At 50.7% G+C, this 14547-nt stretch overlaps 4 protein-coding genes across 4 annotated transcripts; 1 reads left to right on the forward strand and 3 right to left on the reverse strand.

Moving 5' to 3' along the window:
• Nucleotides 1–2133: 2133 nt before the first annotated feature.
• On the reverse strand, nucleotides 2134–3464 carry UCRPA7_1884 (putative actin-like protein; the record flags this gene model as incomplete). The annotated part of the gene is made up of 4 exons (XM_007914463.1): nucleotides 2134–2196; nucleotides 2256–2570; nucleotides 2641–3096; nucleotides 3156–3464. 4 exons carry the CDS (start codon nucleotides 3462–3464, stop codon nucleotides 2134–2136), a joined length of 1143 nt encoding a protein of 380 aa, XP_007912654.1.
• Nucleotides 3465–4844: 1380 nt separating this feature from the next.
• UCRPA7_1885 (hypothetical protein) lies at nucleotides 4845–5170 on the reverse strand (the record flags this gene model as incomplete). The annotated part of the gene is made up of 2 exons (XM_007914464.1): nucleotides 4845–4926; nucleotides 4983–5170. The coding sequence occupies 2 exons, from the start codon at nucleotides 5168–5170 to the stop codon at nucleotides 4845–4847; spliced, it is 270 nt and encodes an 89-aa protein (XP_007912655.1).
• A 1319-nt stretch (nucleotides 5171–6489) lies between these two features.
• UCRPA7_1886 (putative homoserine kinase protein) lies at nucleotides 6490–7723 on the reverse strand (the record flags this gene model as incomplete). The annotated part of the gene is made up of 3 exons (XM_007914465.1): nucleotides 6490–6834; nucleotides 6887–7185; nucleotides 7297–7723. The coding sequence occupies 3 exons, from the start codon at nucleotides 7721–7723 to the stop codon at nucleotides 6490–6492; spliced, it is 1071 nt and encodes a 356-aa protein (XP_007912656.1).
• Nucleotides 7724–11151: 3428 nt separating this feature from the next.
• On the forward strand, nucleotides 11152–13789 carry UCRPA7_1887 (putative chitin synthase 3 protein; the record flags this gene model as incomplete). Its single annotated transcript, XM_007914466.1, has 4 exons — nucleotides 11152–11205; nucleotides 11301–11391; nucleotides 11451–13035; nucleotides 13087–13789. 4 exons carry the CDS (start codon nucleotides 11152–11154, stop codon nucleotides 13787–13789), a joined length of 2433 nt encoding a protein of 810 aa, XP_007912657.1.
• Between the last annotated feature and the right edge of the window lie 758 nt (nucleotides 13790–14547).

Genomic DNA, 14547 nt, shown 5'->3' on the forward strand with positions numbered 1-14547 from the left:
GTACTTGCCGGGGCATGAGCACATCATGCAGGTACGCAAGACACTGGCTGCTGGTTGGTGCTTGTGCTTGTGCTTGGTGTGCCCAGAATGGCCCGTCTAAGTGGTTGCGTCGCAGCGTCCCTCATGTCGCCATCATGGAATTGCATCGCCTGTCCTGCTCCCATCACGCCTTGCCTCGCACGATGCTGATTCGATATGGCAGACCCCCTTGGTCCTGACTCCTGGGCAGCTTCACCGAAGTTGGCGCCATCGATGATGGAAATTGTGCTCCAATAGACACCATCAGCAGCCTCCCTTGTTGCAGGCACAATGCGTGCCCACCGCCGGTTGGACACCAACAAATTGGACCACGATGCCAACCATGAACAAATGAATTGTCTTTGGCCTAGCATGACAATCTCCGTTCCTCCGTCTCGACGAAATCACACTGAGACATCAGCTTGATCTCGGTATCTCCGCGCAACTCAGCCCCAAATCTCACCACAAATCTTGGTGGTCTCCATACATCTGGCGTTGGACTTGCCAACGAATATTTCAACATGCTGTCTGCCGAGACACTTCACAAAGTAACTTCACCGAAACTGAGGAGCCGTAGAGTAACGTCAGCTTAGAATAGACGAGCTGCCAGAGGTTGTACCGGTATGCACCTCGACGGTATGCATACGCCGATCGATCTCTAGCTACTTCTCTCGAGGGGAGACGGCCGCAGGCTTTGGCGGTGTATAGCGTTGGTGGCTGCATGTAAACAGCTCCCTTAGCTCTTCTCCGCACGACGCCATCTTGGCCTTCCCGAGCACATCCAAACTTAGCTTGAAGACAAGCTGGCATTCTGGTTCAGGAGAAGAAAGCGGCAGTGAAGCGCTTCGAGCTGCTCAGCTGGCATTGTTCAACTCTGTCCAAGCCAATGGTAAACTCGGGAAGCTGATTTTCCGCTTTGTTCTTCGAATTCTTCGAGCTCGAAACCCGTCCACGAGATGTTGTCATGAGGACAATCTATGTCGAAAGGGAGCTAGGCGCTTTGCCCGCATGACGCGGTCGAGACTTTGGTGCTATTTTTCTTGAAGCCAGGCGGTGGAGACCTTACCCCGGAGCTAGCCTAGTCCAGAGAGCTCTGAAAGAAGCCAAAGCAAGCGGATCGATCATCAGGAGAATTTTTCTGCTCGGCTCCCCTTTGTGTGCGAGCTGGAAAACCGCCTGACGGCGAAGTTGGTGGTTGATGTCGGCACAGCTGACAGAAGCCCTGTTCAGCCTCAGCCAAGGCCCGGCCACCGATATCGCCCTTCTAGAAGATGACTCCTAGCACTTGTCGTCATATGATCAATTTCCTCTTGAAAGCTTTTGGAGCTGGTGGCAGATTCCAGTTTGCATAGAAGGGCTCAGCACTGGCAGGTTTGCCCCGTCTCTCCAAGGCAACGTCGCAGAAGCTCTCCCGGATACATGTTTGTCGCACTAAGTCTAGTCTGTTCCCAATGCAAGTGCTGCATGCCCATTACGTACAAAGGCAGCCCTCGGCATTGCTTCCCCGCCGGTGTTTCGTAATAATAAACTTGCAACTGGGACAACTCCCAAGTTGACAGTTGTCGAGTTGCCGGTATTATAGCAACTTCCCTCCATGGTACTGAAATGAATTGGTCAAACCTCTGAATAAGAAATCTAGACCTGCTAGTAAATACCGATCTTCGACAAGTCTTGTATAGCAGCTGCTGTTGGGATTAAAGATGATCATCACCACGACAGCTTCAGGTTGACCGACCAAAAAGGAGTCAGGGCAATCCAAACAATTTGTCACACGTATCAGAGACCAGCACATGCACAGGCTACCAGGAAATCATACAGTTCGCGCCACCGTCAATACTGGGTATCATCGATTCTACCTATACGACGCAGATCCCTGAACACTTTGACAAAGTTGTGGAACATTGGACGCTTCGTGAATCCTCCACTCGGCTGGTGTTTCGCCCCGCGCTCACTTACACGGGCTCTAATTTCGTGATGCTCCTTGACTCATTTGTAACACCCGGAAGAGGAGGCTCTTCATACTTCTCCGCGGGTGTGACCGTGCCTCCAATTCCTACTTTGAGACCAACTCTTCATATTCTCCAAACCACTCGCTTCTATACGCATTACACATGCTCATGTGAATTTAGTGTGAATGATGTCTGGGTTCTCGTGCCAGTCATCAATACTCACCCACATCTTACAAGAAAGTCAGCATTAAAGGTCTTCACTGTAAATATATACTCGAAAAAGCTCACCTTTCTGAATGTACTCAGACCCGCCAGGATACTGCCTCCTATCCAGGTAGAGTACTTTCGTTCCGGAGGCGCGAAGATCTTGATGCGCATGTCCTTGACTGCCAGCTTCTGAACTTCCGTCAGGAGCCGATCTCCGAAGCCCTTGGTAAGCGTACTGCCTCCCGAGAGCACGATGTTAGAGTATAGCGCCTTCCGGAGATCAAGATCCGTCCTGTTGATGGAATCGACAACGATCTGATGGACACCGGGGTATTCGAGACCTATGATTTCGGGGTCGAAGAGTATTTCTGGTGCTCTAAACCGCTCCGCACCAACCTGTAATAGTCCTGTGTTAGTCGCCCGCCGAGTGATAGATCGTACGAATCTTGAAGCTGCTGAACTTTACCTTTAATTTGCTGCCATCTGGCAAGACATATTCGGCAATCTTCCCTTGGTCCATCTTCGCCGCAGCCCATTCCTTCTCTTCCTTTCTCGGATCGTGGGCAACATATGTGACCGCCTCCTTGATGTGCCGTACCACTTCCTTCTCAGCACTTGTGTGGAAGATGTAGCCGCTCTTTCTTAATAGCGTCTGCAGGTAGTTTGTAATATCCCTTCCAGCCACATCGATTCTTTGGATACTGTTTGTTATGGCGAAGCCTTCATATACCGGCACCGCGTGTGAAACACCGTCGCCGGCATCAAGAACGATACCGGTAGTACGGCCGGAGGCGTATAGCGATAGTACAGCTTGGATGGATGTGTATAGAGCAGGGACGTTGAATGTCTCGAATAGGATCTGTGCCGCGGTGTCACGGTTGCTGCGAGGGTTGAGGGGCGGTTCTGTGAGGAGGACGGGATGCTAGAGCTAGCGTTAGTCCCAGGACCATGCAGAATACCGGCGATGGAGTTGCATCTCACTTCTTCACTGAGAGTCTTTAGTCCTTCGTCGTACACATATCCCCAGATCTTCTCCATGTCATCCCAATCCGTCACGATGCCATGCTCAAGAGGGTAACGGATCTTGAGCAGCCCTCTTAGCTCGGTGGCTGCCTTCTGGCCGATGAAGACTTCGCCTTCTAAAGCACCGGCCAGCACTCTGAGATGTTTCGGTCTACCGACGAACGACGGGAAGTAGCATTTTGGTAGATCTTCACCCGCGAAACCAGCTCTTATTGTCCCTGACCCGTTGTCGAGCACAATAGGGGCGTTGTGCAGTGAGTCGGCCATGTTTGAAGCTCCGTCAGATGCTCATCCGCCAACTTCCAAGCACCGTCACGACGTATCCAATGTCCGCCGCGTCGTAGCTAACTCGCACCGCAGCTCGTGGAGCGATCTTGTGGCGGGAGCCTCGTTGCCCCTGTTTGCCAAGGCTGACCGTTGGGGAGCTTCCTTTCGTGCACAGCGCAGCTTCTGAACGCTATACGGCCGGGGCGCTGGACATTTTAAGACGCGAGGGTTTCGGAGGGGAGGGAAGGACGCGTAGGGCGGCACCGATGAATCAGACGCTGCAGCTCGATGGATGAGTGTCGTATTGCTTCTCCTAATGCCAAATCTGGGGAAATTTTAGGGATGGGAGCTTCCCAGACACGACGCGCCTGTTGAAAGGGTCGACAGGGGGGCCGTCCCTTGAGCTAGTCCCGATTGAACGGAGACGTGTGCACGGCCCACCATGGCGTCCGGTCCTGTGTATACTCGCGCTGTCGCCTGTGTCCATACACGACCGATCTCTCGGCGGCATAGCAAAAATCTTCAACACAGATATAGGAAACAATGACCTCCGAGAGACTTAGAGTTTATTCTCTTGATTTGATCCTGAAATTCAAAATGAACTGGCCAGGCAGTTTTGTCATGGACAATCAACGGCATAGTCTTTTTTTTGACGATTATCCTCCTGTCTATAAGATGGTAATTATGAATGTTATGGTCAGACCGATACTTCTCGAATGATATTTGTGCAATGAATTCGAAGTCTCATCATAGGATGACCCTCAATCTGAGAAACTCGCTCTTGATACATTGGGTGGATCCATTCTCGTTGTGAAATTCAACCAAGCAGGTGATGAAGCATTAGAGGAGACTGTTGTCAGGATCCAAGCCAACCACATCTTGCCGGATACTGCGTTCCTTGCCATGCCATTCCTTTTGTTTGGCGATTATGATTGCTTTGATAGACTGGTCCATTGGAGTTGCATTCTAGCACTTTACAATGTTCAACAAAAGTGGGTCAAGGGCATTATCAGTAAATCTAAGAGCTGTACTGTAGTACAGTGACTTCTAAACAATCAGTCTAAGAGTTAGAATGCGCAGTGCAAGATGGGCTATACCAAGACAAGCGCTTGCTACAGAAGCGAACATTCACAAGGCGAGAATAAGTTGAAGTGTCATTAACAAAGTGAATTGCTTCTAAGCTGTCGGGGCTTTATAAGTCTCCCGAAGTCAAACTGATCCTGGCCATCCCCAAACTCCTTTAAGATGCAACATATACAAAGCGCTGTAATCCAGTCGCAATATTCACATGGAATCATATCCATCCCAAGAGTGTTGCCATTACCGGCTGACACTCAACAGGGTATCCGGTTTTCATATGCAGTAGTCGATTCCCATCGTCTAGTATTGACCCATGTGGCCGTCGAGGACGGTCTTAAAGATGGCTGGCCAGCCAAGGATGAGTGCGAAGCCTGGGACGTAGCTGTGTGATGATTAGCTTGTGTTCTATTAATCGGATTGTGAGGTGGTGAAACATACATCAGAGCTTGCGAGCCAACTCTCTTGAATTGCTTGCCCCAATCAGCAGCCTGGGAGTTTGATGTGACGGGCATCCTCTCAAAGGGATGAGCCTCGAAGGAGCGAGCAAAGTTCCTCATGGATCGCATGACGGAGAATTGTCTTCGGCCAGCGGCGCGGATGGCAGCACGAGCGACGATTGGAGACATGATTGATGATTTGAGTGGTTTGTTTTTAAAAGTCGAAGTGACTGAGAGAGTTGAGTTTGTGTACCGTGGAGTGGAGTGTTCCGTAAATAGGAAGTGTGTGGAGTTGGATCTCTTGAAGAGATGTGAGGACTGAATGGAGAGTCTTGATTGGATGGTGATGATTGTTGATGATGATGAACAACAAACGGGAAGTCACAGGTTGCGGACTGCAACTCTTATAGTCTGAAAAGATGGAGATGCACCTACCCGTTCGGCTGTTACCTTTTCGGCGTTGCGGCGCCTTCCCCAGCATCCGCAGCCGTAATGGCCAGATTGGGATCCGTCATTTTGTCGTGCGCGGGCCCAGAAGGGATGAGAGGGCTCAGAGGAGATGAGGCAGCGATGCCAGCTGGGAGGAAATCGCTGGAGTGGGTGAGCCCATCATGCGATTGCCACTAAGAAACCGACAGATGCAGTGGCTCGAGGAGCCAATCCAGGCTGGCCGTCGCTGGGTATGGCACCACGCATGGCGTCAAAGGCTGCTAGAACGAGTAATGGGCAAACTCAAAAGGCTGCGGCATGGAACGATTCTAGGGTCTTTTCGCTACCCAGATGGCTCTACGTGGGGTGATCGGAGCCCGCCGTGCAGTGTTTCTAGCCGCCCTCTAATTGGTCCAAAATTGATCGTCCTCTGCCAAATCAGACATTCGGGCGGCGCAGGGTCTTGATGACTCTGGACGAATAGCAGCCGCCGGAAATGGGGTCCACCGCCGCCTAGAACTTCCGCTCATCGAACGATGGCCTTCCGGCGACCTGCCAACACACTTTCGCGCGCGGCCGACACACGGGAATCTAGAATTGCCCATCCTCACCACCACCGCAATCTGACGACCGGCGTCAAACCATCCGCTCTCCGCACCCTCCCGGCCTGCTATCATCGGTCAACTAGGCGCGCGTCCGGCCTGTTGAAACTGATGGCAAGTATACCCCACACTTTAAGATCTGGTTATCATCGTCTTCCGGTGGTAACACCAAGGGTCCTGCCGCCGCCATGGGCTCTGTAGTGTAGCCATGAATAGGACGCTGCTTGGGGCCTGGGCTAGCCCGTATCGTTCCCTTGAGGCTGATCCCACCGACCCAGGCCAGGGTTGAAAGTCATTAGTCCGTTGCTGGCACCTCATGCTCGTTGGGTGGATCGACGTCATCGTATGCTCTTCATAGTTCACAATTCAATGATCAATATGTCTCTCGTCCTCGTCACTGAAGCCTAGGACCAACAGCGCGATACTCTCCAAAGAAAGCTGTCCATATTGTGAACTTTTGGGTATCAATTGAAGCTATCAACTTTGTCGTACGACCTGGGTGCCCGCTGCTGGCTCTAGTAGTTGCCACCGGCACTCGATATTCTGTTTCTTGAACCTGTTGATGATGTTCGTCGCAATCTCCTCGAAATTTGTCGTGGCGAGAGCCAGTATGGTCGGCCCAGCTCCTGACAAGCACACGCCCAGGAGTCCGGGCTGCGTGCTTGGTGTCATTGACTCGACTATTTCGGTCAAGCCGGGGATCAGCGTCTGCCGATATGGTTGGTGCAACTTGTCCTGCATTGCCAGATAGATAAGGTCGGGATTGGGCGGTGACTGTCCCAATGCTACTGGCAGTAGGGCTATTCTCTGCAAGTTGAATGTCTTGGGCATGTCAGCGACTTGATTCATAGGGTGCAAGGGTGTAGAAACATACCACATCAGGACGAGGATACTGTGCTGGTAAGACTGCACGCGCATTCGCGGTGGGTACCTCGAAGTCGGGAATGATGGCAACAGCCTTGATCTCGGATGCCCATGGAAAGGTGATGTGATGTCCAATACCATGAGGTGGATCAGGGGGCGTCTCTCCTGTATCAACTCCTCCTGCTGGAGCAGGCAGCACCTCTGCAAGGGGGATTTCGGTTCGTGCTAAGTCTTCTGGCGACAGAGGCTTCAGATATGTGCCGACAAACCCACCAAAGAGGGCGGCACCAACATTGTCGGGATGACGCTCTAAAATCCTAGCATTAGTAGAGTCCAATTGGTCATGGCATTGACAGTTTTGCTCATGAATTGCGACAGCGAAGATGACTGTCACTTCAAAGCACGCAGGACGTGACTCACCGATCATTAGACAGTAGTCGAAGAGCCGGTCGTTGGTCAAGTTAAGCTTGCCAACCTCCTTGCCCAGCATAACACCAGCAACAACCGCCGCTCCAGATGATCCCAATCCCCTCCCTAGAGGAATTGGGTTCTTGATGTGAACGTGGGTCTCCACGGGAAACGCTCGCTGGCCATTGCATCGAAGTACGTATAACGCAACTCGGGTGAGTAGGTTGACGTCCGGGTCCAAGCTAATCTCTCCCGAATCCTCTCCTTCGCCTTCGTATGTGACACGGCAGTTGAGTGGGCACTCAGATTTCTGCTTCGACCTGTCAATGGTGACATGTAGCTCCAAATACATGGACAAGGCGAGGCCGATGACGTCGAAGCCAGGTCCAATGTTCGCAGACGAGCACGGCGTCTTGATAATGAAGGACTCGGTCGCCATGGCGGGCAGCTCTGGAGGTCACGACACTGCAATTGACTTTTCCCTGGTGGTGGTTTGAAAGAAACGCTTTCCAATTCTCCCTTGAGGTCGCTGGCGTATCAATACCTCCTGCATGGGACGGTCGTAGGTGAGCTGTTTCGAAGATGGATTGTGACTCGAAAAAATCCCTACTTAGCTTCACCGATGACGGAGGTGGGGTCGTCGTGTTCACAGCTACAGCTCACCCCGCGTCGCCAGCTCTCAGGGCCACCCCACCATCGATTAGGCGGTCTGGACCAGCTCTCCCTTACAGCTCAGCTCTTAGCCGTGTGTTACACACCTCAGCTGAGACTTTCGAAAGAAAATCTATTGAGCCAGTTGCTCCATGTTTAATATTATCATGCTAAGTTCAATTCTTTCGTACTTGACATGGAGCCCCATCTATGAACATCTTGTTTAAGAAGCTGTGACCGTAACCATAAATATAGAAGTAGCTGGACAACCAATGTCAACAGGAGAAGAAATGGTAAATAATCGGGTCCTTGAATCCTTGACACAGAATCCAGAAAACGCAATACGAAGTTGGCTTTTCGATATAGCAAAAGTCTTCAGTGTAGGCTCGAAGCAGGCAGAAGGTTCATTCGCTCCAAGATCATGTAATCTCGTATTGGGACAACTTCTGCATGCCTCCTGAAAGCCGATTTCTGCATGCATGTGGATTTTAGCCTGTGAACATTGCTAAAAGAGTAGATGTTCAAACCTTCAAATGCGCATCTGGCGTTGTAAACCTCCTAACTATCATGTTGACACTACTCCTTCCTAAGTGTGGAATTTACCTAATCTACCTCTTTACTAGGCTACTTTGACCTGTTTAATCTACGTTGTCGATATTTTCTACACTGCATGCTGTCAAAAGATATTTCTTGTAGATGTGGCCGGTCAAATTCTTGAGAAAGCTTTCAATTCCATGACTTTGCAACGTGGCTGTGGAAAGCATTGTCCGGAACGCCATAAGCGGAAATCAACGGGATAACATTTGACAAAATCCGAAGCCAGCACAGTCGACTCGACGCCTCTGCTGACAGGATGATACGTATTTAGGCCTGAGTCATCAGCGCAGCGGATCTAGGCAACTGAACATTTGCATTAATATCGTCCAGGATTGCGGCTTTGATTATTGTCAGTAGCCAAATGGTTGGAAAAGCCATCTCAACTCAGCGGAGAGTAAACGCCTGGGTGTGCTAATATCATTAGAGTCACTTGAAGAGCGAGAGAGTGCATTGCTTGTCCTGGCTGGTCAAACAACCCTTTGACGTCGATCACTCGGGCCGCATGGCTGGAGCAACCCGAGAACTGGGCACCAATGCCTGGTCAGATGCAAAACATTTCGTGAAAAGCGCCTAGGCGGCGCTGTCAATATCGTAGAGTTTGCGTGATTACCATGTCAAAACCCCGTACGGAAAGTCGTGAAGAACGGCTCCCTCCGCCTCATTACTCTAGTTAGCCTTCTTTCTTAACTTATTGCAGGATCCGGTAAAGTCGGTAATGGTGTTGCGTGTCGTTGGCACGCGGCGGCGTTACCAAGCAACCGCGCCGAGGCTTAGTGGAGAGAGCCGCGCTAAAAGGCAGTGTGGCGAGTGCCGGCCTGTGGTTAACGTTGATGTTTCTATTTTCAACTCGACAGGTTGCCTCACAAATCGAGGACCTACCTTAGTGTTGCGGGAAGGCACATTGACGTCGAGTGTGGCTGTCTGTTTGTCTGGTCGTATCCTTTGCTCGGGAGAATTGACTAGCAGACAGAGAGGAGCTGGAATGGCACCCCTGAGAGGGTCAAGTGATGCAATATCCCGGCCAAACCATGTCTTTGCCTCTGGCTATAACCGCTGGCTTCTTCGATACGATAGGCAGGTCTTATAGACTTCCAAGACTCTTTCTTTAGCAACTGATCATCATGCGATTACATAGCCATACATGATCGTGGTGAAGGTCCAGGTCAGCGGTATTGCCGAATGTAGAGCAAGCATGGGCCTGAATAGCAGAAATTCCTGATTTTGGCACATGGCAGAATGAACCAGCAATTGACCATTCGCCATCTTTTTCTTCTTCGTGTTGACGACGACGTATCCCCCCGGCCCTTCTCAAGGCCACACACACATAGAGAGTCAGCCTATCAGAGGAGCTGGATGGGCGAGGAGAGGCGGCCGGTACATTGTAGAGGTGTCGACTGGAGACCCCTGCCACCCCTGTCAATTTCCCCAGCGACGTCAACGCCCGTCTTGGCCGTGGGTTGCTGCGCCCCTGTGCTGCGGGCCCGCTGGGCGACCTGAAACAACAGCCTCCCAGAGCTGGCTTATCCCTTGAATTAAGGCTTACTGCTCTCCCTCCTTTTCTGCTGCGCTCGTGCCCTCGACCCCCCGGCTGCTATCCATTGAGGTTCCGTCACCTGCAACAGGACCCTCTGACTGAAACTCGTCCTTTTGCCCTGCCGCCGACTCTTTTCTGTCGAGAACCACTGACAATCGCGTTGCGACTCGGATGCCGGCATAAGGTCGCGAGCAGACTCACGCAAACCCACACTAGCAAAGCAGAATAGGGGGGCTGCACTTCTTCAGCTTGCCGTGCGAAAAACACCAGCTTCGGCAAAGGAAAGAACCACCAAGGCGCTCCAAGGTCCAGGAAGGGACGATAGACAGACAACAAGCACTCAGGACAGTGCGGTTGCGCCGAATATCGAATCGAGAGCATCACAGACGATCGCCCTCTCCTCCCCCAATCGAATCGTCAACCAACCACCACTCCCACCTCCATAGAGAAACACATCCGACCCCTCTTTGTCTCCCTCCGACGAGGATAATATTCAGCAACCATGTCGTATAATCGATTAGGCAAGTTCCCAAACCTACTCTTTGTTGGCACTTCCCTCCCTCCCCATCGCCAGACTCAAGTTGCCGTTCCCCTGCGTCATACCTCCGTCCCATCATCCACTTCCCCCCTAGTCACACACTCTCCACCGTTCATACGCCCCATAGGCACTCAGAGTCAGTCTGTCTGTTGCTCTTTCACTCTCCGTTACTGTCACCGAAGCTGGCAAAGTTGTTTCACCGTCCGCTTGCGCAAGTCATACAACGTTTTGCGCTGGATACAGGCCTCTTGTCCTTCAGCTGGCAACGACGTGGACTTCGTGGCGCAGGCAGCCAAACATCACATAACCTGGCTCTGCGAGTCCGTTTCTTTTGATTCTTTTCGGCCCTCTACTCTCTGTCCAGCTTAATCATAATTCTCATTCGCCTCTCTAATCTCCAACCCCAATAGACGACGACTATTACGACCATCGCCCAACGATGGATAATCGACCGCACAGGACGCCCTCGCCGGGCCATCCTCTACAGCATGGGTATCAGCTAGACGACAACCCGTATGGTAGATCACAGCAGAATCTCGATATACCCATGGGTCCTGGCAGGTCCTACAGCCCTGGCGACTCTCTACATATGCAGACAGCGGTAAGTGAGCTTATCGCAGTCGATTGATGACATTGCTGACAGCATCTTTAAGCAATCCATGGACAATCTTGGCCACTATGACCAGACACAAACAGGTTACCATGACTACGCAGTCAACCCCGAAGCTCATCACGATGCATACTATAATCAACCTTACGAACCGCACCCTCAAGATCCTAACGCTGGGTATGACCACCCAGGAGGCTATGATTACGATGATAGCCGGCCAATGCTTCAACATCAAGATTCGCAGGCCAGCGATCCGTACAAAGACAACCCGCAGCAACAGCAGCCGGCTCCAGCGCCTATCAAGAGATGGAAGACAGTGAAACAGGTACTCTTGTACCGTGGAAACTTGGTTCTTGACTGCCCGGTTCCACCAAGACTGCTAAATCAGCTGCCTCATGGTGAGCGCGACGAGTTCACCCACATGAGGTACTCTGCGGCGACTTGCGATCCGTCTGAGTTCTACGAGCAAAACTTTACCCTACGGCAGAAGCTCTTCAGCAAGCCCCGCCATACCGAGCTCTTTATTGTGGTTACTATGTACAACGAAGATGAGATTCTCTTCGCAAGGACAATGATTGGTGTTTTCAAGAACATCGAATACATGTGCAAGCGTAATGAAAGCAAGACTTGGGGCAAGGATGCCTGGAAGAAGATCGTGGTCTGCGTTGTCAGCGACGGTCGTGCTAAAATCAACCCTAGAACGCGCGCCTTACTCTCTGGTCTAGGTGTATACCAGGAGGGCATTGGAAAGCAGCAAGTCAACGGGAAGGATGTCACGGCGCATATTTACGAGTACACGACACAAGTCGGTCTGCAGATCAAGAACGATGTTGTCCAATTGATTCCAAAGCAGCAGCCTGTTCAGGTATTGTTCTGCTTGAAGGAGAAGAACCAAAAGAAGATCAACTCGCACAGATGGTTTTTCCAGGCCTTTGGTCGTGTGCTAGACCCAAATATTTGCGTTCTTATCGATGCTGGTACGAAGCCCGGTGGTAACTCGATTTACCATCTTTGGAAAGCATTCGATCTCGAACCGATGTGCGCCGGTGCTTGTGGTGAGATCAAGGCTATGTTGGGGACAGGTGGAAAGAACTTGGTCAATCCTCTTGTGGCAGCTCAGAATTTCGAGTACAAGATGAGCAATATCCTCGACAAGCCACTTGAGTCGGCGTTCGGTTTCATTTCTGTGTTGCCTGGTGCTTTCTCGGCTTATCGATATGTTGCGCTGCAGAACGACAAGAATGGCCACGGACCGTTGGAGAAGTACTTCGCAGGTGAGACGCTCCATGGCGCCGGAGCTGGTATCTTTACTGCGAATATGTACCTCGCCGAGGATCGAATTCTCTGCTTCGAACTTGTCACCAAACGAAATTGTCACTGGATCCTTCAGTACGTCAAGTCAGCTACTGGCGAAACTGATGTACCGGATACAGTTACAGAATTGATTCTCCAGCGACGTCGTTGGCTGAACGGGTCCTTCTTCGCTGCCATTTACTCGACCGCTCATTTCTACCAATTCTTCCGCTCTGACCATTCTATCCTCCGAAAACTGGCTTTCTTCATCGAATTCACATTCAACACTATTAACATGATCTTCGCTTGGTTCGCTATTGGCAACTTCTTCTTGGTCTTCAAGATCTTGACAACGAGTTTGGGAGATGCCAATCTCCTTGGCAATGTTGGAAAGATTCTTGGTGTAGTGTTCGAATGGCTCTATGGTGTCTCCCTGATTACCTGCTTCGTTTTGTCCATGGGCAATCGTCCTGCAGGTTCGGGTCCATACTATATGGCCATGGTTGTTTTCTGGGCTATCATCTTCATGTGAGTATTTGAAGCCATAATTCTTAGGACTACACTAATCTGTCTCTGTAGCTATCTCATGTTTGCGGCCGTCTTCATCTCCGTGAAGGCCATCCAAGCGGACATCTCTGACGGCTTCTCAGTCTCAGATTTGTTCAAAAACCAGGTGTTCTACACGCTTATTGTGTCTGTCATGTCCACCTATGGTATCTGGTTGATCGCCTCTCTGCTCATGTTCGACCCTTGGCACATGTTCACCTCTCTGGTTCAGTACATGTTGCTCACTCCTACCTTCACCAACATTCTCAACGTCTATGCTTTCTGCAATACGCACGATATTTCATGGGGTACTAAGGGAGATGACAAGCCTGACAAACTTCCCTCCGTCAACACAAAGGACGGTCAGGGTAAGACGGATCTGCCAGATGAGGGAGATCTGAACGCCCAATACGAGCGTGAACTCCAAGTCTTTGCGAGGAAACCTGTCAAGGAGGTGAAGGCGCTTACGCCATCGCAGCTTGATGAGAAACAGCTAGATTACTATCGTGGCGTCAGAACGGTGGTCGTGCTCGTGTGGATGATCACCAACTTCGCGCTGGCCGCCTTGGTGCTCAGTACGGCTGGTCTGGAGAAGATAACACCTTCAGACTCGTCAGAGTCTAAACGAGCCACGATTTACATGGCGGCCGTGCTGTACTCTGTGGCCGTTCTCTCGGGCTTCAAATTCTTGGGTGCAATGTGGTTCTTGGTGGTCAGGATGTTCCGTGGAGTTTAGAATGGGAGGAAGCTGATACCAGCCGGCGAGACTGGCAATTTTCTCATACCCCTTTTTCTCAATTGTTTATTTACAGTTTCTTCTGTTGACGTCTTTTTATGCAACATGATTGATGCATGGCGATTGCGGTCCTATGAGAAAAGGAACGTCACTTTTTGTCTTTTGTAAACGAACTAGAAAAAACAAGAAACACACAGGTGGTCAACACGAAATGTCTACTTAATCCCCTTGAAGTGATGGGGCTGGCTGGAATCCGCCAACATGTAAACACTGGCGGTCAAGTATGTTAGATGATACAGAATTGATTCATGTAACTTGTATTTCTACTATTTATCCGGGTGGATCATTGATGATTCTCTCCAGTATTGACGCAATGACAATCCTCGGTGGATGAAAGTGAAGAGAGGATTGAAGCACGAATCTAGGAAGGAATCTCAGAAAGTAGATAGAAATGTGAACATGATGGTTTGAAAATACATCTGCTCTATGTTATCCCATCGTGGTGACATGAAATGTCGACATAGGTAAAGGGGTTGAGCGATTGCGTGTGTGCCGGTGGACAGTTGCAAATATCACTGCTTTTTGTTACAACACTGTTTGAGAGCAAAACTGTCAGTAAGTTTCATTACACCGCAGCGATGGCTCGCCATCCGCCATTTTATTCCTGTACGTGCTAAACGTGGACACGAGACAATTTTTGCCTGGCCTGGACAATTGTATATACAACCTCAGTCTATTAATGGCACCCAGTGCTGACG

This window comes from Phaeoacremonium minimum (genome assembly GCF_000392275.1).
Source record: "Phaeoacremonium minimum UCRPA7 unplaced genomic scaffold PA7_03_scaffold_139, whole genome shotgun sequence".
NCBI lineage: Eukaryota > Fungi > Ascomycota > Sordariomycetes > Togniniales > Togniniaceae > Phaeoacremonium > Phaeoacremonium minimum.